The sequence below is a fragment of the Chelonia mydas genome, chromosome 1, assembly GCF_015237465.2.
Source record: "Chelonia mydas isolate rCheMyd1 chromosome 1, rCheMyd1.pri.v2, whole genome shotgun sequence".
NCBI lineage: Eukaryota > Metazoa > Chordata > Testudines > Cheloniidae > Chelonia > Chelonia mydas.
In genome coordinates this window covers 162,507,048-162,534,544 of record NC_057849.1, presented here as the reverse complement: position 1 = coordinate 162,534,544, position 27,497 = coordinate 162,507,048, and the positions used below count along the sequence as shown (strand labels likewise).

Here is a 27,497-nt window from a genome sequence, read left to right as displayed (position 1 = left end):
GTCCCAGCGGCCCAGGCTAGAACAGACACATTGTCTAGAAGTTGCCTCTGTTGCTAACCTTGGCTGTGTTACCAACTCTCAGGATTTTATCAGGGGTTTTGTGGTAGCTGGTGTTTAGCTTAAAGGCCCAGGGTGCTGGGACCACAGCAAGGGAAGCGAAAGAGCCTTTGGCTGCACATCCTGTCCTGGGAATTGACAGCTCTTTGGCTGCTGCTAGTTTAATAGCAGCGCTACTAATAGTGGAATGAGTGGTGTAGACCAGGCCACTGACATTTTTATTTCTCTGTGCCGCATGTGATGATGTGGTGAAGAAACACTGGAGTCCCGGCTACAGTAGCACTTTTACTAGTAAAGGTGCCACTGCAGCAGGCCAGCAATAAGACAAGTGTGAATATAAAGCCTTTTGCGATATTTTTTCTTGATTTTTAATAAAAGATGTCAATACTTTTTAAAATGGCAGAAGGAAGCCCAAACAGCATGGTACTGGTAACAGTCAAGAGGGTAATTTCAGGGGTTTCTCTTTTTCCAGGCATGTATTGTAAGGCAAGAGTTACCCTGCCTACAGTGGGCAGGGGTGGGGAGTTACCTCAGAACATAGAAAGGAATATAACCGTAAAGAAATAGCACATCTCCTAGTGCCCTCAACACACCAGTGGTGGCTGCAGCCATCCAAAGTGATTGCACAGCGGCCAGTCTCAGTCTGGCTATGAAAGGGATCAATGCCCATTAACTGTGAATAGACAGGATCCTGGTGGGAAAAATATCTACACTCCAAACTAAAATAGTTGCACCTCTAAGATAATTTACAAAAGCTGAGAGGGGGTGCCTATCTGATCCAAGATCATTGCAAATTTGGGCACTTACTTTATACTTCCAGATCTGTTAATATACGTAATGTAAAGCAGTTCACCACGTTACTGTGAAAATTAATTATCCATGGGTAAAAAGTCTTGTGACTAAGATTATCAGAAAATGACCATATGTTTTAAAAGGACGCTACTAATTCAGAAAAGTAGATTTTAAAGTTATCAATTCAAGGTGAATCGGAAATGTAAGAGAATGGAAGAATGATTTGATGGTGAAGGGGCCGTTTAGTGAGGGCAGTGGCTGTTCCTCATTCAGAAGTAGAGGCAATAGCAGCAATGGAAGCTGCTTGTCCTCTGGCCCGGCTGAAAAGCAGCAGCAGGAGGGATCCCTGTGTGGGTCTCTATTTGCGGTCGACATTACCCTTTAATTTAGAAGAGGAAGGGCAGTCCTGTGGTTAGGGTTTTAACCTCGGACTTTGGAGACTGGTCTTCATGTACAACGCTACTGCACCACAGCTGTGCCACAATAGTGCTTTAGTGAAGATGCTATTATGCCAACGGGAGAGCTTCTCCCACTGGGGTAGTTAATCCACCTTCCTAAGAGATGGTGGTTATGCTGATAGAAGCTCCCTTGTCAACATACTGCTGTCCACACAGAGGGTTAGGTCGAGATAAGTATGCCACCCAGGGGTGTGGAATTTGCACCCCTGGCCTGAGATCCAACTGTCTGCTTTGCCTGTGACCTTGGTTGAGTCACTTATTCTCTGTGCCTCTGTTCTCCCATTGTGAAATGGAGATAACAGTACTTTCCTACCTCACAGGGGTACTGTGAGAATAAATGCATTATAGATCATATACCATGGTGGTCATATACCATATATGTGTGGCACTCACATACCATGGTAATAGGGGCCATGTAAGTACCAAAAATAAAAGAGAATAAAGATAAACTTCTTAAAGACAGATATATTTACTTCAATAATACATTACTGCATTTCACAGGATAGGTATGGAATGTTGTATGCCACCGAGTTTTAATACTGCAGTTTTATAAAGTATACCATCATAAATGTTGTGTGCCACAAGCAATAAAATTGTTACACATTAACAGAGCAATTTACTACGGGGAACACAATTCATGAAAATACGTTTAGCATTTCTAATTTTACTTCTCAGTATTTTAGTACTTTTGGTAGTAATTATTTCCAGTAATACACATTAGAGTGGTTAGCTATTTGTATTATATATTTTAGCATCTTTTTGTGCAGTATTTTGTCAAACTCCTTAATCCCATGTAAGTGTTGAGGTGCTGCATATTAAGTACATTTTAGACAGCAGTTTGTAAGCACTGTAATTAAATATTCATCAAGGAACATATTTATCACAAAGCTGCAATTTGCACAAGCAAAGTTTCCAAAACAAAATTGTTTTGCTAATGTAAGACTGTACACCAAACCCACCAATCACATAGATATTAATAGCCACAGTTTAAACTAGTTAACTCACATATTGAAGCACAAAGTTTATCACAGGTACTGTGTTTAAAATTTACAAGAACTTTTTAATGACCTGAACAGAAAAAAAGCACAATATAAAAATCACTACTGTAACTTCTATCCAACAGCATCTCCTAATTATACTGTTAAAGGACGAGTGGATTATTTCTGAATGGAATATTTTGATAGTATTGGAGAATTTAGAAGTAGTATTGTCATATTCTTTTGCTGCTATAAATGTAATGCTAGTAACTATGATTCACTTACAAATGTTGCAAAATTAGCATAAATTGTTTGCTAAGCCAATAAGTGCAGGTGTGTATGGTGGCTCACCCCCAATACATCTCATAACAAAATTTTGATGCATTCCATTTTTGATGAATGTACACAACTTTTTATATAAAAGTCATGTTATAAAAGATACGGTGAATGGTAAGGAACATTACCATTTCTTTAGCATACATAAAGATTTCTTTAGCAACACTTGTTATTTTAAATTCCTTCAAGATACCAAAATACCACATTTTATGCAAATACCGTGAACTTCAGAAAACTATAGAAACAGGACCAGTTGCATGTTTACAGTATCCTATGTGAAAAGATGTAGCCTCCACTGACTTCAAAGCAGGACCACAAATATGGTGTTTACAACCTCTGGGGGAGGGAAGAATGCTGATTTATCACAAACAGAAGGCTGATAGAACAGTACTGTTCAGCTCAGAGGGCTGCTGCTCTCCTGCTTTCTCTGCTAAAGGCAAGGTTTTGAAAATATAGCAGTTAGTAGAGAGGGATGAAACTGGGCAAAATGGTGCCCAAAACACACTCCTGAAGTCACTGCATAATTGCTTATTTCCTCACCCACATCTTTACAGCGGGAGCCTGGTTTTAAACATCAAAGCAAAAGATGAAAAATGGGATTTATTTTTTAAAGGGTGAAGAGAAAGACTTTTGTAATATTGTAATTTTGTAATAGTTTCCAATTTCTGGGGAAAAAAAGCCTTTAAGAGAATGATGAATAAATGAATAAAACTGAATACTAAATAGCTATTCTAAGTTTACATCAACAAATGGTGGAAATTACTAGACAAAAAAGTCAATAAATTTAATATTTACTATATTAGTATATGAGGTCTTATTTGTATTTTGAAAGTAACTATTTTAGTTTGTGCCTCAAATTTAAATATAATTAAGCCTTACTAATCTACATAACCTCTGTTATAAATTACTTTCTAAATAGTACCTGTCCACATTCAATATTTTGATTAAACTTTGCTGCTCTTTGGTAAATATTTATAAATATCAGTTACCAAACAGTAAAAAGGGACTGGAGGGGTCTAACAGCTGGAAGTCTCTTGAGCATTTTGAAATTCCTCTGAGAAGAACAGAAATGAAAGTGCTTCATAAACAAAAAGTAAATTTCCAAGAGTGTTGTACATTCTGTGAGGATTAACGACTAATCCTTTCAATATGACTATATCTAAATTTATACTAATTGTGGACAATTCATTTGTGCACTACCATATATACATATTCAAAATTTGTACACAAACAGTGGTTGCTATGAATAGAGTTAAGGTTCAGTGCATTTGACAATAAATTATTGCACATAGAATAACCTCAATGCCCAATTATTCTTTTGGATACACCTAGCAACAAACTTAAAATCTCTCTTATTTTAGAATGTCTATCTTTCTGTAAAATCTTGTGTTGGTGACACTTTAGGTGCCAACAAGGCAAAAGGATCTGTAGGGGATATAGTCTGGTTTATTCTTGATGGTACAGGAGGTGCAGGTGGTCTTCTTGCTGGCAGCATATAGAAGGAATCAGCAGAATTCCAGTCATTTTCAAAGGTAAAGTCTGAGCCAGGAAATATATTTGGTTCAGTGCCCACTAAATCTGGAAAACCAGTAGGTTTCCTGGAACGGACTCTCTTGAATTCTGTAACACATTCAGAGGACGTCTTCAGTTTTACACTGGAATCCTCCTCTTCCTCAAATGTTACCCATCCTTTAGGTTTTGTATTTTTCACGATAGAAGATTTACTTTGCAAATAAAAATTGTCTTCAAAAGCACTGATAGAGAACATAGGCTTGCCTTTACTAGGATTTGGATGATTTAGAGAGGGGAAAGGGTTACAAGCAGCAGGTCCTTCTATTAAAAGCTGTGAAGTTACTTCAGGTTCTTGCATTTCAGTTCTAAACGGGTTTCCAGCATTAACTGTTCTTTCAGTGAAAGGATTTGTGCTGTTCAGTCTGGTAACCAATAAATTTGGAGAACTGCGTACATGTTCCTGGGATTTGCTATAGGCTGGATTAGGAGGCATTGCTGGCATGCAGTTTACAGTATCCAAACTGTTAACATTGCTTTGTGTTGCAGAAGGCAACCAAGTCAACTCCTTTTGGTTTACAGTTGGAACAGGTGATATTCGAACAGATGTCTGAACCTTTGATGCAGTAAGCAGATTAAATGACAGATCTTCAAAAGGGTCGTTGTTTAACTGTGTTTCAAGTTTAATGCCATAGACTCCATTTGCTTTAATCTGTAAAGAAAACAAGGTGTTCAGTAGTAGCATTTCAGTTTGCTTTTAAGATCCTTACTATCTCCCATTTCTCATTGTTCCATTGTGGCAAGAATACAAGCTTTGGGACTTAAACAGAAGCCTCAATGCAGTTTAGTTATAATGTATACAGTGTACACATAGTAATAATGATTATTTGTTTTCTAGGCAACATTCTTTTAAAAATCCCATTTGCTAAGTGCACAAAGACAAATACCTCCTTAGTTCTTGTAAATAATATAAAAATGTTACTCTTATTTGCTGATACAATTTGAATACATTTCATGCAACTATCTGAATCAAAGCACTACTGTACACCACATTTAATAAATTATAAAAATTACACTTCACCATTTGAAGAACTGGGGTAAATATGGTATATTCTAAACAAGTGATAACACAGCACAGAAAACGTTTTAAGTGCTATGGGGTCATTGTTTATTCACAATTTATAAAAAGGGTGATGTTATTAATATTTAAGTATCACAATGAATGGAAAATTAGTATTAGTACATATTTTACTTTAAAAAAAAGCCTAAATTAAGGCACTCATTTCTCTGCACATGAAGTGATGATCACCAGCCTTTAAAAAAAAAAAGAAAAAGAAAATGTATTTTAAATAGCAAGTTATCATTGTTTAGAATATGACCAAATGAGAATAATAATAATTTTCTCCATGCAACTTCCTCATCTTTTAAAAACTTATGAAAAAACATTCCTTCTTTTATAATTTCCTTGTGTGACCAAGTGTGTACAGTATAACTGTCACATTCTCTCTAACACTATCTAAAAAAGCTCAAATATGAGATTTGTTACATTAATCCTATTATTATGGATAGTTTTATGCTCCATAATTAACTAAAGTGAAGGAATTATGTTCAAGGTTCTTGATTCTCTAATTCATAGGCAACTCAAACTTTTAATATAGCTATGTCAGCCTCAATTTGGAATTTTTAACATGAAAATTATTTTGTTAGTGAAAGTTTTGTTGAACTACGACACTAACTGCAATCATCAACTAAAATTTAGCTTACAAAAAAATCTACATTTGTTTATCTCACAATCTCAGTGTTATTTATTTACTATAATTACTTTCAGGCTGTTCTGACTCCTGAGAATTGTTTTATAAAGCAACACACTCAGTAGGCAGCAATGCACAATTACTGGATCATGTGCTTTATAAGTCTAAGGCCTACTCTACTATTAAAAGTTTTGCCGGTATAGCTACACCAGCAGCTTCTGCTGGTATAGCTTATTCCATTTAGGCAAGCAAAAGAAGCTATACCAGCAAAAGCACTTTTAGACTAGAGCTTTTGCCAGCATAGAAATTTTCCAGACAAATCACACCTCAGCTGACACTGCTCTGCCTGCAAATGTTTCTATTGTAGATCTGGCCTAATACAGATATAAATTTGTAATTAAAAAATAATGCATCTTGAACTACACTACATAAATTGCAGGAGTAATTTGGGGGAAAAAATCGCATTAGACTACATACATTTACTAATTTTCATGGGGAATGTAAAAAAAATGGTAAAGCTAACTATAAGATGAATGTAAGTCAACTACAGGTCCACAGAGTCTGCTTGAGTCCCATGTTGATCAGGCAAGTAATTTAATTTTATGATGTCCAAGATCAACTACAACACAATTATTCTTTAATTTTAACTAGAAATATTGAAGTAATGTTGGTCAGAAGTCTTCAAAACAAATTCTTGTCTTTCACTGATTCACATATAAGAACTGAATTTTTTATATGAGTATATTTTACTTCCCAGGATAGCAGCTATTCTATTGTTTAGACTTTGAAAAGGTAAAATCTGTTTCTCACGAAAAAAACTTTCTGAAAGCTTCATCAAGATTAAATTTGAGGTAATGGTTCATGTTACTTCAAAGCTCTATTTTTCTCTACAAAATAAACAAGCTGTGTAAGGCTTTAATTGGTTCATAAAAGATGATGAAGTCAATTTTTCACTATAGTGCTAGCAAATAAAGCTAAGAGACTCCTTCTGTCAATATTCATCTATTAAGAAAGGAAAAAGCAAACTTTATGGCATGACAGTTGTTTTAGTATGTGGACAAGTGGTTTTTAATGTGGATGAGACTGCAGATGTATGAAGCAAAAAAAAGACTCATACATCTTTTCTGCTAGAAGAGATGGAGATCACATACAAGATTGGTAAGTAATCAGGTACCTGTTACCCTGATGGTTGCTCCTGCTTGTGAAAGAAAAAAAAAAAAAGACATCAAAGGAAAAAATTAGAGGAAAAATCCAAGGTACCTCACCAACCTCAATAATTCTTATTATCCAAAATGTTTTAAATACTATATTACGTGTGAAGAAAAATGTCTGATGTTATGTATACAACAGATACGAGATGAGAATATCAGTGGACTTAATACCCTGTATATTGAATTTTAAAATTTTGTTGAAGTAGAATTTCAGCTGGAGCATAAGATTTTATAAATTTGATCATGAAGACTCAACAACATACTACCTGGTTAATTTAAGTCAGATATTACTTTGACGTTATCACATCCTATGGAGCAGTCTATGATTATTTTAAAATACTTTTTCCAAGCACTTAGTCCACGTAGTTCATTTAGCAAAAGAGGGCCTATTACAGTTAAATCTCACATTCTATCAGAAAATGTCATTTTACATTTAAAATGATCAGTTTCACCTTAGTTTTAAAGGTACTTTTTTATATTGCAACATTTTGATTACCCCTCTAGTTATAGAACCCATGCAATTCATATTTTTACAGTAGTTAATTTTATAAAGACAGACAACAAGAGTTTTAAGGTTTTCAAATGCACAAAAATTCAGTAATCTTTAATCAGAGAGTGGGATCTGGACCCATAAACTTCCAAAAGACGAACGTCAACTTAATATTTTCAATCCAAAACTCCTTTCAGAAGACTGTATGTTGACAAATAATACTAAATAAATGAAGTAGTCATGGTTTCCACTCTATAATTAAATTCTACAAAGAGAAGACAAATGAAAGATGAGAACAATACTTTAAGATCAAAATAGACATCTGAAATTTCCGTTGTGATTAATACAGATAATTTTAGAACAACATTTGGTGAGGACATTCACTGCACATATTTCACAAAAAATTTCAAGTTTTAAACTACATCAGAAAGGTTAAAAATAAGGCTTTTGAAAATGACACTTCAGAATCAATATTTAATCAGAATATTTAATACATTCTGCAGTACTTCTTGTGGCAGCTAAGGTGCCTCTATCAGCAGACTCATATCTACTTCTGAATACAGAATTGCAGAAGCTCTGATGTTCTGAGACATTTGTTTAACCATTTAAGTATATTTGTAGAGTCCATTCATACTGTGAAATGGAGATAAACTGTCATAACTACTATGTAAAAAAAAACCCTCCAAAAAGTGTGATAATCAAGTTTTGGTTATTTTTAAAACTATTTTTTTGTTGTAAGTTTCCATCAGAGAAGAAAAAAATTAGCAGCCAAAGGTGCACAATGCAGGGAGTGATTCAGAGGCAGGGAGAAGTGCAGGAGAAGGAAGAGGAAAGGTGATATTTATAGGCTTTCAACTAGAATTTAAAATCTTTAACCCATCAAAGACCCATTCAGCCCTAATCCTAAGCATGCTTAAGCACTGTGCTGAATAGGGATCAATTTAAGCACATGCTTAAGTGCTTTGGTGCAACTGCTTTTAAGGTTGACACATTCTTTGATGTGAAAAAATATCTAGAATGTTGACATAAAACACAAAGCATTAATTTCCTGTTCCATAGAAAATTTCTTCTAAAAAAATGTTTCAATGCCTATTTGTTGATTTTCAGTCAAAGTAAGCAGTCCAACAACTGAGAATTACTGTACATTTAAGAGACCAAATTCACTGCTGGTATAAGTGGGCACAAGTACACTGATGCTTTTTTAAGGTAGTGGAGAATTTGGTTCAGTATCTGATTACTTGGAAGCGAAGTCCCTAATTGCTAACATTGATCTTTAGTATTTTATAGCTTGGGGAAGAATTTCAGCCTTTTGTGCATACACAGTGTACTGCAAATGTGCTTTTAATTTTTTTTAAATAAATGTTTAAAAAGAGAGGGTTACTCACCTTGTGCAGTAACTGAGGTTCTTCTTGATGGTTGTCCCTGTGGGTGCCCCACTTTAGCTGTCTTGGTGCCCTGCGCTTCTTGTTGGAGACTTTTGGTAGCAGTGCCCAGGTTGGCCGTGCTCATGCTGCTCCGAGCAGCTACCCCAGGCGCGCAGCCAACAGCTACCCAGTTCCTTCTCTACCCCCAGAGGATCGAGTTGAACCTCCAAACCAGAGGGGAGGAGGGTGGGTAGTACAGCACCCACAGGGACAACCATCTCGAAGAACCTCAATTACTGCACAAGGTGAGTAACCTTCTCTTCTTCTTCGAAGTGTGTTCCACTTTAGGTGACTGAAGATCAGTGCCCCTTGGTGGAGAGGAGGGGCTTCGGAGCCTATGTATGTACAGCACCGATAGACTGAAGTGAGCATCTGTAGCTGACTGCTGTTCCAGGGCATAATGTTTGGTGAAAGTATGGGGCAATGCTCAGGTAGCTGCTTTACAAATATCAGTGATGGATACATGTTTGAGAAAGGCTATGGATGTGGACATAGCTCTAGTGGAGTGTGTGCGAAGTCCAGAAGGAGCTTTCAAATTGTAATTTTGATAACATCGCTTGATACAATTAAAGATCCATTTAGAAAGTCTCTGTTTGGAAATGGTTTGGCCTCTTGATCGTTCTGTTGTGGATACGAATAGCCTGGACGATTTTCTGAATGTTTTTGTTCTCTCTACATAGAACACAAGCACTCTGTGGACGTCTAGCATGTAAAGGGATGCCTCCCTATTGTTGGCATGTGGCTTGGGGAAGAATACAGCTAAGTAAATGGGTTTGTTGAGATGGAAGAGAGAGGCAACCTTGGGTATGAATTTAGTGTGTGAGCATAGGATTACTTTGTCCTTGAGGAATGTGGTATAAGGTGGCTGAGCCATTAGGGCACCCAACTCTCCCACCCTTCATACTGATGTGATAGCTACTAAAAAGGCGACCTTCATGGATAAGTGTAGGAACGAGCAGGTCACTAGCGGTTCAAAGGGTTTGCCCATGGGGGCATGGAGAACCAGGTTGAGGTCCCACATAGGGGGTCGGGTCCCTTAATGTAGGATAAGTGTTCTCAATACTCTTGAGAAAGGGCTTAGTCAGTGGATGGGTGAAAATGATTAGTCCATCTACCTTGTTGTGAAAGGTGGTGATGGCTGATAAGTGCACTCTGAGTGAGCTAGTCGAGAGGCCTGATTTGAGTGTCAATATGTACTCAAGGATAGTGGGTAACAGGGCAGATTGTGGAATGATTTGCTTGTCTCATCACCAAATGGAGAATCTTTGCCACTTGTGTGCATATGTTTCTCATGTGGAGTGACGTCGGTTGTTAAGTAGAATGTCTTGGACCTCCTTGGAGCAGTTTGTTTTGAGTTCTGTCATCCATTGATTAGCCATGCCTTGAGACGAAGTGTTGGAATGTTAGGGTGATGCAGGCATCCTGCATCCTGTGTCAGTAGGTGAGGCAGGAGGGGAAGGATTCATGATCTGACAGACATCTGGGTCAGGTAAGAGAACTATGTTTGTCTAGGCCATGTTGGTGTAATCAAGATGACCCTGGATTTGTCTGGTCTGATCTTGTGTAGGATACGACTCAACAGGGAGATCGGGGGTAAGGCGTACAGGAGTGGGGCTTCCCATTTGAGGAGGAAGGTGTCTCAGAGAGAGTTATGTCCCAGTCCTGCTTGGAGGCAGTATTGTGGGAATTTGGCATTGTGGGTCGTGGAGAAGAGGTCTATTGAGGGAAATCCCCATTGTCGGAATATAGTTTGCAGAATTTGTGGGTCCAGTTCCCACTTGAGCATCTGTGAGAAGTTCCTGCTGTGGTCATCTGCTGTGGCATTCTGGTTTCCAGGTAGGTAGGATGCCGTGATGTCTACGTTGTTGAAAATGCACCATTTCCAGAGGTGGACTGCTTCTGTGCAGAACAGATAAGAGAGGGCCCCTCCTTGGCGATGTATATAAAACAGTCGCCAAGTTGTCCATGAGAATCTGGACAGTTTTGTTGTGGATCGGGGGAGAAAGTGATGATAGGCATTTCGAACTGGTCAGAGCTCCAGTATATTTATGTGGAGATTTGACTCCTGTAAGGACCATCGGGCCTGGATGGTGTTGTGGGCCAAGTGTGACCTCATCCTACCAGAGAGGCATCCGTGGTGATAGTGACTGATGGGGTTTACCTTTGGAAGGGAACGCCTGAGCGGACATTTGTTTGTTTTGTCCACCATGTGAGCAAGTCTTTCACTCTGCTGGGCATTGTAAGCCATCTGTTGATCAAATGTCTGTGAGGAATGTATACAGTGCGTTGCCAGGTTTGTAGACTTCTCATATGCAGGCTGGCATGTTTCACGACAAACGTTGTAGCCGACATGTGTCCTAGAAGTTGTAGGCATGTTCTGGCGGACATTTGTGGACTGTGTCTTACTGTTGTGATTAGGTTTGTTAAGGCAAGAAACCATTGTTGGGGTAGCCATGCTGATGCCATGACACAGTTGAGGTATACCCCTATAAAGTCCAATTGTTGGGTTGGGGTCAGGGTGGATTTCTGTAGGTTGATTTGTCACCCTAAGTTTGTAAATAGGGTTAGAGTGGCGTGAACTGCCTCGTTGTAAGTCGGTGCTTTTAACAGGCAGTCGTCTACATCGGGGAATATGGTCACAACCTGCGTGTGAAGATGTGCTGCTGCCACAGCCAGTACTTTGGAAAAAACCCTTGGGAGCCGTAGAGAGGCCAAAGGGAAGTACTTTGTATTGATAGTGTAGGTTGCCAAGAGTGAATCGTAAGAATCTTCTGTGCGTCGGGTGGATATTGACGTGAAAATAAGCATCCTGCAGGCCGAGGGCTGAGAGCCAATCTCCTTTCTCCAATGCCGGAATTATGGTTGCTAGGGTTACCATCTTGAAGCGCTGTGTTCTCACAAACTTGTTTAGTTTGCGTCGGTGCAGAATGGGCCTCCCTCCACCTGTTTTCTTCGGAGTGAGAAAGTAATGTGAGTAAAACCCCCGAGCCCTGTGCTGAACCGGTACTGGTTCCACAGCACCTAATTGCAGGAGATGGTGTATTTCCTGCTGTAAGAGGTGCTTGTGAGATCGGTCCCTGAAGAGGAACGGGGGTGGGTAGATGGAATGGAAAGAAAGGGGATGGAATAGCTCAGTGGTTTGAGCATTGGCCTGCTAAACCCAGGGTTGTGAGTTCAATCCTTGAGGGGGCCATTTAGGGATCTGGGGCAAAAATTGGGGATTGGTCCTGCTTTGAGCAGGGGGTTGGACTAGATGACCTCCTGAGGTCCCTTCCAACCCTAACCTTCTATGATTCTATGAATAGCCCTTCTGTATAATCTCCAGAACCCACTTGTCTGTAATGATGGTTCTCCAGACTGGGTAAAAGAATGTAAGGCAGTCCCCAAATGGGCTGGGGATTAGAGGTGACTCTGGGATTGGAGAATATGGGGCTATCGTGTCCTTGACCAACACTTCAAAACAATTGCCTAGAAGTGGATGGCTGAGAAGTAGATGACTGGTCCCGCGTCTGACGGTGTCTCGTTGGGCGCTGCTTGCAGAATTGATCATAATGTTGTTGAGGCTGAGCGTATGGGTCAGGACGGAATCGCTGGTTGTAGAATCTGCTGTGTTTCTTTTTGTTCACAGGGATATAGATACCAAGCATCTGTAATGTTGTACGAAGGTCCTTCAGGGTGTGTAAGGAGATGTCCGTGCTCTGCAAACAATTTTTGCCCCTCAAAAGTAAGTCCTCTACTGTCGCCTGGACCACCTTGGGGAAGCCACAGAGATGGAGCCATGAAGCCCTCCACATGACAACAGATGTGGTGATGGAGCGAACCGCCGTGTCAGCAGAATCCAGAGAAGGCTGCAGGGCAGTTCTGGCGATGAGGAAGCTTTTTGCTATATCGGCTTTATATAGTTCTTTTTTGTCAGATGGGATGTGCTCAATAAAAGATGACATCTAAGAAAAAATGTGTGTGTACTTAACCAGTAATGCAGAGTAGTTTGCTATGCGAAACCGGAGGGTCACTGATGAATAGCCTTTCTTGCCGAAGAGGTCTAGGCATTTCCAATCTTTATCATAGGGTTGGTTTTGGTTTGATATTGCTTCCCCCTTTGATTAACTGCCTCTACCACCAATGAGTTTGAAGTAGGGTGGGTAAACAAGAACTCAGTTCCTTTAGCTGGCATGTAGTACTTCTTGTCAGATCGCTTACACAAAGGTGGGGCTGTGGCTGGAGTCTGTCCTACAGTTTTTGCTGGGTCCATGATGGCAGCATTAATGGGTAGTGCTAACTTGGCTGATGGAGAAGCTTGCAATATATCTGTCAGCTTGTGCTGAGTCTCTGGTAACTCAGCCAGTGGGATGTCTAATGAATCTGCTACTTTTTTAAACAAATCCTGAAAGTATTTAAAGTCATCTCCCAATGTGGGGGGGGGTGGTGGCATTATTGTGTCGGCCGGAGACGAAGTGAGGATTTGAGTAGGTGGGAGGGGAACACCCTCTGGCCTGTCTGCAGATTCCTCAACTTCCTCCTCCAGCAGTTCTGGGAAGCCGGAGCAGATGGCAGACACGATTGCTGTGTCCTGGATCTGGATGGATTGGATGACTGGGTTTTTTGGGCTCTGTATAATGCCCAGGGGTTCCAGTATGCCCACAGCGGCAGGAAGGCCATGGGAGGGGGCACCCATTGTGGGGGTTGCCTATCCACGCCCTGTGGCTGAGCAGGTCCAGGTTTAGGAGAGGAGTGGTGAGATGTGTCCACTCCTGTCTCCACTTCCTCCTCTTCATCACTGGAGAGAGGAGGGGCCGAGCCAGCAGGTATATTGATGACACTTGGCGCCGACCTGGCCGGGGTGCCGTCGGTGCCAAAGAGTGGAGCTCCCGGGGTGGAAGCAATAAGGAGGTCTGAAGGGCTGACAAACTGCTGCAGTACCAGGATACTCAGTGCTGACAGCGCAGGCAAGCTCAGGCTAGGAACCAGTGTTGTCGGTGCCGCAGACCTGTCATATTGTATTGGTGCAGCAGGTGGCGCCTTAGCGCTGCTCTGTGGCTGAGGTTTCTGTTCCCTTCACACTGAGCTATAAGGCTTAGTTTTACCGTGGCAGTTTTTTTTTTTTTTTTTTTAAAAAGGCGAATTCTGGTGTGGTGAGGAGTGAGAGGCTTTTTTGTGGCTTTGCTAGGACCAGGGTCCTTAGCAGCCATTTTTGAAAAGGACCCCATATCTGAGGCAGCTGCAGGTGACGACTGGAGAGGTGGTGTCCTGGACTCAGGGTCAGAGGCAGGTCAGAGAGATCTCTCCATCATTAGAAGTTTTAATTGGAGGTCCCTGGCCTTTCTTGTCCATGCTGTGAGTTTCTTGCAGTGGGGACTCTACCTATCTGGCTTTAAGATTAAACTTAATAAGTTTATGGAGGAGATGGTATGATGGGATAACATGATTTTGGCAATTAATTGATCTTTAACTATTCATGATAAATAGGCCCAATGGATTGTGATGGGATGTTAGATGGGGTGGGATCTGAGTTACTACAGAGAATTCTTTCCTGGGTATCTGGCTGGTGAATCCTGCCCATATGCTCATGGTTCAGCTGATCGCCATATTTGGGGTTGGAAGGAATTTTCCTCCAGGGCAGACTGGAAGAGGCCCTGGGGGGTTTTCACCTTCCTCTGTAGCATGGGGCACGGGTCACTTGCTGGAGGATTCTCTGCTCCTTGAAGTCTTTAAACCACGTTTTGAGGACTTCAATAGCTCAGACATAGGTGAGAGGTTTTTCGCAGGAGTGGGTGGGTGAGATTCTGTGGCCTGCGTTGTGCAGGTCAGACTAGATGATCATAAAGGTGACTTCTGACCTTAATATCTGTGAATCTATGAGTAAAGTCTCTCTCTCCCAGGCAACGGACACACTGCGAGTGGCCATCTGTCACTGGTATTGAGAGTCTGCATGTCAGACAGCACTTGAAACCTGGCGAGCCAGGCATGTCCGAGGCTAGCTGAATAAAGAATGGGAATAGTCCCAGTCTAATTCCTCTTCAGGGACTATCCGCCTGAGGCGGGGAGAAAAACGGAGAGGTTTTTTTTTTTTTTAAATGGGAAACGAAAGAAAAATGAAGGGAGATTAGCAATGAGGGAAATTAAACTGAGAAAAGGGCAGAGAATAAAAGCAATATGAAAGTAGATAAGGGTGCGGCCAACCAGGGCACTGCTACCAAAAGTCTCCAACTAGAAGCGCAGGGTGCCACAATATCTAAAGTGCAGCACCCATAGGGACAGTACTCGAAGAATTATTGCTTTTCTTAAACAAAGGGTTTGTTTTTAAATGATACTTTAGCTAGTACACAGAACAGAGCATTCAATGTTACTGAATTAAAATGTCAAATTATTTTGGAGTATTGTATATTTTAATGAACACCATGAATTAAACAGAATAAATGTACTTTAAGTTAAAATTAGGACTCAGCTTTCCCACCTTGAAATGAATTAGTTCCAGTATGAAGCTCCAAGTATTTCTGTGCAAGATTTAGAGAGATCTCTTAAGAAAAAGTATCTATTAAGTTGCCCAGTCTGTAAGGTACAGATTTGTGTTATTGTGAAATGTATTCAATTTCAGAAAACATTTTTTCATTTAAAGGTACAAGATTACAATTCTATTGTTACATGACAAGATGTAAGAATACGTAATTTATATTTTAGGTAACTATCAAAGTTAAAAATTCTCAAGAAATTAAAAAAATAATATTCAGGGTTTACATTTTCAGTATACAAGGACAATATAGAATCACCTAAGTGTTATCTTACTGCTGTGCTGTTATCCTGCTGTGCTTAGGTATCAGAAGTTTAATCATTAATGGTACTTTTTTTTTTGTTCTGGGGCTTTTCTGTGACCTGTGATGTTAAGTCAAGGTAGGCTGTGTTAAGGCACAACACTAAAATATTCAGTTGTACACTTACTTGCTGTTGTGAAGGAACTGATTCTGAAGGCAAGCTGTGGGATGACCTGCTCCGGGGAGGTGGTTGCGGTGGTGCTTCCAGATTCTGTGGAGGAGTTGTCTGAGATGTATGCATCATCATAGGCATAAGAGGCTCCTGCATTTTTTGAACAGATGGTGGCTGAATGGTGGGTTGAAGAGGAACTACGGCCTGAGGTTTAAGTGGTTCAGGAAGCAAAGGTGACACTACAAATACATTTACAATGCATTTTATTAGAAATATATTCTGGATGTTTTCTCCATAAAAATGATTAATAAAATAGGTATCTAGATAACTAAGGTCAAACATAAAATGTATTTTGAAAATCACTGTTGTACAGATGTACACTCTGAACAATACATATTTAAGACAGTTTTATCAGTCAGTTTAGGATGGAGGCTGAAGGTGGTCCCATTGAAAGTCAATTGGTCGTGTGCTCCTAAATCACTTAGGTGCTTTTGAATATCCCAAGATGACACCAGTGGTGCAGGCATCAGGAGCACCAGACTACCACAACACACAATGTGTTACATATTCCTCTTGGCACATTAAAAGTTACTTGTGAAATACATCTAAGGTAGGAGGTAGTACTGTTTCCAGGGCAAAATGAGGCAGCACACTTCTTAAGTATTTTCCCTCTAAAAGCACATTACACTTGAGGCACCATGATCTACACTGGCTGCTAGTTTATTTCTAAGTGCAGTTTAAGGCATTAGCTGCTAACTTACATTATTCCATGCATTATGAGTAAGGCTAAGTTTTAGTCATGGATATTTTTAGTAAAAGTCATGGACAGTGAACAAAAATTCACGGCTCCTGTGACCTGTCCATGATATTTACTAAAAATACCCATGATTAAAAATTGGGGGGTGGGGGTGGCAGACAATGGCCTTCCTGGGGGCCCCACGGGTGCTGGGGGAGGGCGGCGCGCAACCTGGGACTCCTGCACCCCAGAAGTGGTGACATTTCCCTTGCTCAGCTCCATCCTAGGCGAAGGCATGGCCAGGAAGCTCTGCACACTGCTTCCACCTGCAGGCACTGCCCCCGCAGCTCCCATTGGCCCTGGTTCCCGGCCAACAGGAGCTGTGAAGCCAGTGCTCTGGGCGGAGGTAGTGCACGGAGTTGCCTGGCCATGCCTCCATCTAGGATGGAGCTGAGTGAGGGGGATGTCACCGCTTCCAGAGAGCCCCCCAGGTAAGTGCTGCCCAGAGCCCGCCTCACCCTGTCCCATGCCCCTTCCCCCCCAACTCTGCTACTGGGAAGGGGGACACTGGGGCTCGAGACTGCTCCAGCAGCGGCCGGTGTGACTGGCGCAGGGGCTGCCTGAGTTGCCTTTGAGCCAGGCGCACTGGCTGCTGCAGAAATCATGGAGGTCATGGAAAGTCACGGAATCCGTGATCTTCGTGAAAAACTCACAGCCTTAATTATGAGGAATGGCCATACATTATTACATGAAAGAATCGTCTTGTTTCACAGAAAACTGATGGCTTTTTCAGTTGGAAGCAAATCAAAGGTAAGGGTGGGACAGGTTTGGATAGGGTAAATAAGGCAGCCAACCTAGATTTGCCATTAAACAGTACATTACATTTCCTTTTCTTCTAAAGTATAGCATTACCTCTTGGTGGTTCAGCTGGCTTGGTTTGGGTTTCAGGTGTTGGCCTCCCCACAGATGGACGGACATGGCTTTGTGGTGCACTAATAACTCCAGCTCGGGGTGGAACAGTCTGAAATAATAATTGGTAAAAATAAAATACTTTAGCTATACTTCTGGAACTAACGTGATCTCCTGCTGAATGACTGATGATTTTTTTTGTATTGCAGCCATGCCAAGGGCCCCCAGTCATAGACTAGAAGCCCTACTGTTCTCAGAACTGTACAAACACGTAACAAAAAGACAGTCTTTTACCCAGAGAAGTCGGCGTCACATAGGTGGCTTAAAACCTTTGTTCTTCTGTCTCAAGAAATATATGTTCATGTCATTCTGAAAGTAGTAGTAGTTTTGTCAGAATTGGTAAATTGCTAATAAAAATTTGGTGGAGTTGAAAACCACTCAGAGGTCATTTCTAAACAGAAGCGAAGGAGTACTGCAGGATGGGAAATGAAGAATCACCATTTTCCGGAATCAGAGATACTCTGGGATAGAAAAGACCTAACAAGCAATCATTGTAAACCATTTATACAGCACTATAAAAGTTTACCGAGCCCTTTACAAACCCCAGTAATAATGCATTCCATGCCCCGAAGACCTGTGATGTGCAGTGCAGAAAATGTTATGCTTGACATGGGACTTATTCTTTAGAACCCATTTTTGCAAATCTTACATGTAGGTACAGTGTCTCCAGGAAGGATGGGGACATTCTGCCTAACCAAAGAGCGCCAGTAAATATGTAGGCTATTGGATATCCTTTTTTGATGAACTTGTAGAGCAGAGCATTAAAGGAGAAATATGAAACTATTCCAAAGAGGAATTTAATTTGAAAGAACACACATGCCTATAAACTGCATGTGGTGTGAGTCATGCTACCAAGAATGGATACCAGAAGAAAATGAATGATCACGTAAAGCAAATGTTTTCTGTCCCCAATTTATCCATGGTTGCCAATCCTCCTGTGAGATTTAACAACAGTGAGAATGTCCCAGGGATGTTTTTGGAACAAAACTTATACACATAATTCCTCATACAAACTGTGTCTTAAAAAGAAGAAGAAGAAGATGATATCAACCTTGATCTGGCCTAATACATTTACTAGATTTAGAAGACAATGTTTAATGGCCCTGGTCCAGTATACCTGGGTTAAGTCCATCTGACTTTTAAATGCTTTAAGCCACCAAGCATCAAAAAATCAAAAACACGTATAGCTTTCTTCCTTTTGACTGCCAAGTGGCAAAAAAAACAAAAACAACAAAAACCCAAAACCCACACCCAAAAAACCCAAAGTAGTTTTTAGAAACAAGTTTTGTTAGAATAAAACTCATCCCAAGAAACATGCCCACTTCTTTTCCTTTGGATGTTTAGGAACTGGATATTTAGGATGATATTCCAAGATCTATAAAAGAAGTTGTTTTCCTTAGGAAACCTATATAGGCTCCTCTGAATCGGAACAGAATAGAAATAAAGGCTGAAGCCGTCCTTAAAACCACACAGTATTCATGAAATAAGCAATAATAGAACACGGTGGCTGTCTCTAATTCTGAAAGTCTTATAGCAGAAATAACTGCTGCCAGAAAGGCCGTGTAAATCAAGAAAAATAAGGAAATTGAGCTCTGAGATTTGAATGATTAATGGGTTAGGGCTCTAAGAACCAAATAGTTTTGGACTGAAGTTCAGATGGTGGTCTTTAAGAAATCCTTCACATACAGATAGGAAGGGATGAGATTTGGTTTGTTTTACTGAATTATGCCGGCAATTGCCAAGATGTGGACCTTCCAGGAATTGGCCTTTAGCCCCAAATTTAATTCTTTTTGAAAAAGTGGTACAAAATGTTAATTTTGATCTGATTTATTCATGTAAACAGCAATGGTTGAATTAAAGCCATTTCCTGGAATAGGAACCATTGGTGGAATCTTTGCTGGGTGCCAGCCAGTTTTAACAACTTCTTTGGAGTATCCCTTTTTGGTTAGTAATGGCAACAGTCTCATGTCAGCGCCAGAAAAGGGACAGGAAAACATTTCTCCCATGGCTCAAACTGTGTCTGTTTCCTCAGAAATGGAAACAGCCAGTTTAACACTTCTGGTGGAACAATGAAGGCCAGATTGTTGAAAAATTACCTCAAGATCCTTGCACTAGTCAGGTCTGGGGCAGCAGGAAGGTTGTTTCAGTAGTAGTTGTCCAGGAAAAACAACAACTGAAGATTGAAAATAACCTCTGCTTTCTCTTGGCAGGGTCTTTGCTTTCTCACTAGCTAATGTGGTATGAAGGGCATCCACAATGAGGTATCTACATTTCTGGTTTTGTGGAGGATAGATGACTCAGATTCAACTTTATGACTAGCAAGGACTTTGCCTCAATGGTTTCTCCCCAACACATCTTCCTTCTGGTCAGTAGCTAGGCCAGATTTTCCTAGATGCGATAGCTGATGGATGCCTTCATCAAGTAGTTGCTGAACCGACTAGAGGGGATGCCATTTTAGATTCGGTTTTGGTGAGTAGCGAGGACCTCATAGAAGAAATGGTTGTAAGGGACAATCTTGGTTCAAGTGATCATGAGCTAATTCAGTTCAAACCGAAGGGAAGGATTAACAAAAATAAATCTGCAACTAGGGTTTTTGATTTCAAAAGGGCTGACTTTCAAAAATTAAGGAAATTAGTTAGGAAAGTGGATTGGACTGAAGAACTTATGGATCTAAAGGTAGAGGAGGCCTGGGATTACTTTAAATCAAAGCTGCAGAAGCTATCGGAAGCCTGCATCCCGAGAAAGGGGAAAAAATTCATAGGCAGGAGTTGTAGACCAAGCTGGATGAGCAAACATCTCAGAGAGGTGATTAAGAAAAAGCAGAAAGCATACAGGGAGTGGAAGATGGGAGGGATCAGCAAGGAAAGCTACCTTATTGAGGTCAGAACATGTAGGGATAAAGTGAGACAGGCTAAAAGTCAAGTAGAGTTGGACCTTGCAAAGGGAATTAAAATCAATAGTAAAAGGTTCTATAGCCATATAAATAAGAAGAAAACAAAGAAAGAACTGGGACCGCTAAACACTGAGGATGGAGTGGAGGTTAAGGATAATCTAGGCATGGCCCAATATCTAAACAAATACTTTGCCTCAGTCTTTAATAAGGCTAATGAGGATCTTAGGGATAATGGTAGCATGACAAATGGGAATGAGGATATGGAGGTAGATATTACCATATCTGAGGTAGACGCGAAACTCAAACAGCTTAATGGGACTAAATCGGGGGCCCAGATAATCTTCATCCAAGAATATTAAAGGAATTGGCACCCGAAATTGCAAGTCCATTAGCAAGAATTTTTAATGAATCTGTAAACTCAGGAGTTGTACCGTATGATTGGAGAATTGCTAACATAGTTCCTATTTTTAAGAAAGGGAAAAAACATGATCCAGGTAACTACAGGCATGTTAGTTTGACATCTGTAGTATGCAAGGTCTTGGAAAAAATTTTGAAGGAGAAAGTAGTTAAGGACATTGAAGTCAATGGTAAATGGGACAAAATACAACATGGTTTTACAAAAGATAGATCGTGCCAAACCCAACCTGATCTCCTCCTTTGAGAAAGTAACAGATTTTTTAGACAAAGGAAACGCAGTGGATCTAATTTACCTAGATTTCAGTAAGGCGTTTGATACCATGCCACATGGGGAATTATTAGTTAAATTGGAAAAGATGGGGATCAATATGAAAACTGAAAGGTGGATAAGGAATTGGTTAAAGGGGAGACTACAACAGGTCCTACTGAAAGGTGAACTGTCAGGTTGGAGGGAGGTTACCAGTGGAGTTCCTCAAGGATCAGTTTTGGGACCAATCTTATTTAATCTTTTTATTACTGACCGTGGCCCAAAAAGTGGGAGTGTGCTAATAAAGTTTGCGGATAATACAAAGCTGGGAGGCATTGTCAATTTAGAGAAGGACCAGGATATCATACAGGAAGATCTGGATGACCTTGTAAACTGGAGTAATAGTAATAGGATGAAATTTAATAGTGAGAAGTGTAAGGTTATGCATTTAGGAATTAATAACAACAATTTTAGTAATAAGCTGGAGACGCATCAATTAGAAGTAACGGAGGAGGAGAAGGACCTTGGAGTATTGGTTGATCATAGGATGACTATGAGCCGCCAATGTGATATGGCCGTGAAAAAAGCTAATACGGTCTTGGGATGCATCAGGAGAGGTATTTCCAGTAGAGATAAGGAGGTGTTAGTACCGTTATACAAGGCACTGGTGAGACCTCACCTGGAATACTGTGTGCAGTTCTGGTCTCCCATGTTTAAGAAGGATGAATTCAAACTGGAACAGGTACAGAGAAGGGCTACTAGGATGATCCGAGGAATGGAAAACCTGTCTTATGAAAGGAGACTCAAGGAGCTTGGCTTGTTTAGCCTAACTAAAAGAAGGTTGAGGGGAGATATGATTGCTCTCTATAAATATATCAGAGGGATAAATACCGGAGAGGGAGAGGAATTATTTAAGCTCAGTACCAATGTGGACACAAGAACAAATGGATATAAACTGGTCATTGGGAAGTTTAGACTTGAAATTAGACGAAGGTTTCTAACCATCAGAGGAGTGAAGTTTTGGAATAGCCTTCAAGGGAAGCAGTGGGGGCAAAAGCTGGCTTTAAGATTAAACTTGTTAAGTTTATGGAGGAGATGGTATGATGGGATAACATGATTTTGGTAATTAATTGATCTTTAAATATTCATGGTAAATAGGCCCAATGGCCTGTGATAGGATGTTAGATGGGGTGGGATCTGAGTTACCCAGGAAAGAATTTTCTGTAGTATCTGGCTGGTGAATCTTGCCCATATGCTCAGGGTTTAGCTGATCGCCATATTTGGTGTCAGGAAGGAATTTTCCTCCAGGGCAGATTGGAAGAGGCCCTGGAGGTTTTTCGCCTTCCTCTGTAGCATGGGGCACAGGTCACTTGCTGGAGGATTCTCTGCTCCTCGAAGTCTTTAAACCACGATTTGAGGACTTCAATAGCTCAGACATAGGTAAGGTTTTTCAGGAGTTGGTGGGTGAGATTCTGTGGCCTGTGTTGTGCAGAAGATCAGACTAGAGGATCATAATGGTCCCTTCTGACCTTAGTATCTATGAATCTATGTGGATTGAAGAGATCTCAGAACTGATTATTTCCTGCCTAGGACATGGGGATCTAACCTAAGTTCTGACTTGGTGGTAGGCTATTGAGTTCTTGTGCTGTATTGATAATGGAAGAAAACTTTGGAGTTATTTGCAGCAAAGGCAAAAATTCCCTTCAGTACCTCTTTAGAGGAGATCTATGCAGGCTAAGGTCATGTCTACACAGTAGGGTAATGTGCACTACAGGGGTGTGATTTCTAAAGTGCATTAACATATTAAACCTTAATTGTTCCATGTAAACTCTGCAGGTATGCACTAATAGTTCTCTAGCGCTCTTTAACATAGTGCTGTTTCAAACAATACTACCTAAAAATTCCCTAGTGCGCACCAGTAGTCTATGTGGACCAATTAATGCACAACATGTGAGAGTGCTTTAGAAGTCACACTCCCACAGCGTGCATTGTCCTACCATGCAGACATGCCCTAAGCAATTTCTCAGGACTGTTAGCTTTGGCCTCTGTCTTGTCAGTCATTTTGGGGGCCTATCCAAGGAGGAGCACTGCTGAGGTACCTTAGAGAAGGGAGACAACATTCTCTAATAGACAGCGAAAGCCCAAGGAGTCAATTTAGACATGTAAGTACATTTTCAATTTTGCTGCCTTTCATTTTGTTTAGATAAAGTGCTGTAAGTATCCAAGAATCTAAGGAGACAGAGCTTAACTCCAAAGCCAAAAAGTGATTGGTCTGGATCTGCCTCCCTCCTCATCAGTTCACTAGGAAATAGAATGTATTGGCAGACACCGATACAGAAAAAAACATCTTAACCCCCGTTTATCTCCAAGCATTTTGTAAACGGCTCTTTTGGTGGAATTCCCTACAACTTCCTTTAGAAGACCAAAATATAGCCTAAGTGATTTTTATTTGCAAAAATATTTCTTTATATCTAGCCTAAATTCCCTTTAACAAGTTCATTCCATAACTTCTTTCTTTCACAAATTGATGGACACTTAATGCCTCAAACGCACATGAAAATATTCTATCTAGAATATGCTACTGCAGTTTATTTTCCTCTGAAACTGCTATTGTTGTGATTGCAGTGAGGAACAAACAGAAGGAGCAGAGATCTCCTAAGCAACAGAGCTCCCATTTTTCATGCAAATGTCCTAATAAATACAAACCTTCCGCAACCCAGTAAATACTATATAGGTTCTTCCTAGGATATTTTGCAAAGCATTGTGAGACGCATCAGCAAAGCTTTAAACAATTATTTCCAATATTTGTAGACAGTTATCACCTCTTAGCAGTCTTTTTAACAAAATGTATATGTTGTGACAAGGCATCTCCTTTGCCTTGTTGGGCTCAGCATTTTCCCCCTTTGTCAGGGTGGGATGGTTGTGGTGGAAGGACTTGGAGTAAATCAGTTTCACTAAGGAGAGATTTTATTCTTCACTTGGGTATTCCCCCCCCCTCCAATATTTACAACGTAGGCTTCAGAGTAGGCCATGGGAGTAGTACTCTTCAGCCAAATCAAAGAAAAATTCACACTAAAACAAGGGAATACCTTTTCCTGTCCCCTCTCTGGGACGTTGCCTTGTGATGCTAGTGCCAGTTCTTCCCCAAACAGGCAGTTAGCTTGCTTGCTGGGAGGAGAGACGCTTTCCACCCAGGAGAAGCCTTTTCTCCCTGCTGCAGATTGTGTCTCATCTCTTCACCTCTTTCTCACCAGAAGAAGGGTTTTTAAAGGTCACAGGCAGCCCTTAACTGGACTCAGGCATCCCTAGTTGACCTGAGGCAGCCTCTTTTCAGCTCATGGAGAAAAGGGCTTTTACCATTCTAGTACGGATTCCACCACTCTTACCGCTGTGCAGTCTGACTTTGCCACAATATCTAAAGCCTTTTAATTTTTCCCCATAGGCAACTCTTGGAAAAAGTATTTGCCAACTCACTGCTGGTGAATGGGACAGAGCAGTCAAGTCCCTCTCACAGTTAGGTGGCTTCTGAGGCAGATGTGAAGAAATGAAGAATTTGCAAGTATTCATTTTCCCTTCTAGGAGCCAGAGATGCGGGTTGCTTCAAATTTATCTGAAACCTGCCACCAGCTATGGGCTGAGCTTCAACCTTGAATGTCAGTTGTTGCTCCAACAACAATTTTTCATATCAGCCTTTGGTTAGCAAGTTTAGGCCTTTGACTACTAGCTCTCAAGCTTTCCTGCTCATAGGTCATTCCATCCAATTTTGATCATATTTATTGCGCTTTTCTTGACCCTCTATTTCTTTTTTATTTCTTACTTGTAGAGAAGTAACCGAACTACTGAAAACTGTATGCAGTATTTCAATTTGGTCACACTAACACCACACAAAGAGGAACTAAAGGCTACTGTTCATTCAACCAAGTCCTTCACAGTAATACAAAGATCCCAGGCAAAGTGTTAAGATTGATTAAAATCAAGGTACAACAACCATTATACATCAATTAATTGTAGACTTCAGAATGCACATAAGCCCTGATAAATCCTATCCTTCCAAATCATCTCATTTTAAACAAGAGTATAAAACATACAAAATAACTATAAAGTGTCTGATTCTGCTTCACACATTGTGTCGTTATTTAAAAGTGGCCATAAAATGCAATCACTCTTATTTGATAAAGTTTTACATATACTTTGCATGTGTAAATTACTATATAAGGTCCAAGGCAATAAACAGTCAGCTCAAAATCTTTATTGGTGTATTTACAGTCTGAACACAGTAGGAATATGATTTAAGATTTTGTCTCCTCACACAACTTGCAAGATATCGACTCAATTTTACATATCTCTCGTCCATACCACCATTCATAAGAAAACCTCTCAACAAACTAATACAGTGTAAAAACTTCAAAAGGAAAATTCTTTAAAGTTTGAATGCCTACCGGTCTGGCTGCACTATATCCAACAGTTCCTGTGCTTGTGAATCCAGCTGAAGGTGGAGGCTGACTACGAACTGTAACAAAGCCATTAGAGACCATTGATTTAGGACATATTTCTAAGTTGAAATTTTCTGTAATATAATTAATGCAAAACAAACATTTATCTGTATTACCTAAATTATCTTTTCTTTGTGTTCCAGGGCTTTTTTGAACTTTGAAGCATGAAGAAAAATCAGTCACAAAAGAGATTTTCATTGACAGATCAGGTGCAAACTGATATTATGCAATAATGGTATGTTATAACAGAAATGGGAACAACAGGATTGCATTAGTGATGAAAAAACCTGTGTGTGTGAGATCTCTTTTTGCAGATATTGCCTATGTTATTGATATTAGGGTTAAGACTGCCTCTGTTAGAGGGAAGTTGCTGTACTGTATAACATATTATGCAGCAACTCTGGCAGCTATGTCTTCAAAAAGGATGAGTTTCAGGAAGAGGATCTGATTCAAAAACATGGTCTCAAAGTCTGTCTGTAGCTGTACATTGTTCAGTGAGTTAAAGAATTTATGTACAGATTCCTGGATCTAACCTCCTCCTCTTATTGGACACAACATTTTGACAATGAGGTCAACATTTGAATGATGATTCTGATTATCAGCCTTGAATGCCGCACTTAAACTATGAAGTGCAAAATATGTTAAAAAAAAAAAAATTTACTTCCAACTGACACCCACCCACCCACCCCTACCTCTGAATTCCGGAAGAGAGAGAGGCTCACTAGTGACAGATCTACTGCCTATCAATCATGAAGGTCCCAGTTAGAATGTCAGCTGTGGTAACTTGAAGGATTCCCAATAATGGGTGTGTCTAATCTCAAAACAGACAGCTCTTAATTGGTTAAATTTGCTCTAATTGACAGATAAATTCTGCTCTCAAAGGCTATGTCTACACTAGCACTTAAGTTGTACCAACAGATGCTGCTCTGGGGTTTGGGGAAAAATAACCCTCTGAACTTCGTAAGTTACACTGACAGAAGCGCCAGTGTGGACAGCACTACGTTGCTGGGAGACATGCTACCGCCACTGTTGGGGGTGGTTTAATTATGTGGACAGGAAGCTCTCTCCCATCAGCACAGAGCGGCTACACAGGAGATCTTACAGCAGTACAGCTGCAGCGGTACAGCTATGCTGCTGTAAGCTTTCTTGTGTTGACACGGCCTTCAGGTATGTCGACATCAGAGCTGGAAGGTATAACTTCCAGTTTGAGTAGACATGCCCATGCGAACTCTAATTAAGCTAGCAAGCTAAAGATTGAGCGTAGCCATGGTGGCACAAGCAGGGGAGGGGCTAGCTGTCCTGAGTAGGGTCCCATTCGAGACAACGGGCATGTACTCAGGGTAGTTAGCCCCTCCCACTGTGGCAATACTTATTGTCAGTGTGCTAAAATATTTTAGTGGAAATTATGACCTTGAAAGTACGTATGACATTCAGTTCTTTGTTTAAAAGAAAAAAAAAACCAAACTTGCTAGAGCCCTGCTTTAGTCAGATAAAATATTCTTTATTCCTAAGTCTTCTGCCTAGAACAGATACCTATAAGCACTTATTTAAAAGATTTCACCTTAACCCACCCCCGACACATACACACACCCTTCTGAATTATTTTAAACAATTCTGAGATTAAATCTTGAAAGTTTTCAGTACCACGGTTTAATTTTTTCACTTAATCTTTCATAAGTGAATTTTGATTCACAACATAAAGTTGCAAGCAACCAACAAATGCAAGTAATTAAATAGAAGACAGTCTGGAAAAATATACTATAGAAGCATAAAAGTTTAGGAGTTACACAACAAATTGATGGCCTTAAACAGCAAG

At 40.4% G+C, this 27,497-nt stretch overlaps 1 protein-coding gene across 18 annotated transcripts in view; it reads right to left on the bottom strand.

Moving 5' to 3' along the window:
* Window positions 1-1,760: 1,760 nt before the first annotated feature.
* Window positions 1,761-27,497, bottom strand: part of SYNJ1 (synaptojanin 1) — a 108,267-nt gene continuing 82,530 nt past the window's right edge. For 8 of the 18 annotated variants that reach the window (XM_037905063.2, XM_037905083.2, XM_037905077.2 and 5 more), the window contains 4 exons: window positions 25,628-25,698; window positions 17,575-17,683; window positions 15,942-16,165; window positions 1,761-4,841 (listed from right to left, as the gene is read on the bottom strand). In XM_037905063.2, the coding sequence (XP_037760991.1) occupies window positions 3,987-4,841; window positions 15,942-16,165; window positions 17,575-17,683; window positions 25,628-25,698 (1,259 nt within the window). In that variant the 3' untranslated portion in view covers window positions 1,761-3,986. Of the gene's footprint in view, window positions 4,842-7,054; window positions 7,079-15,459; window positions 15,555-15,941; window positions 16,166-17,574; window positions 17,684-25,627; window positions 25,699-25,797; window positions 25,837-27,497 lie in introns of all 18 variants that reach the window. The other 10 variants (XM_037905050.2, XM_037905058.2, XM_043538274.1 and 7 more) reach the window with 5 other exon arrangements.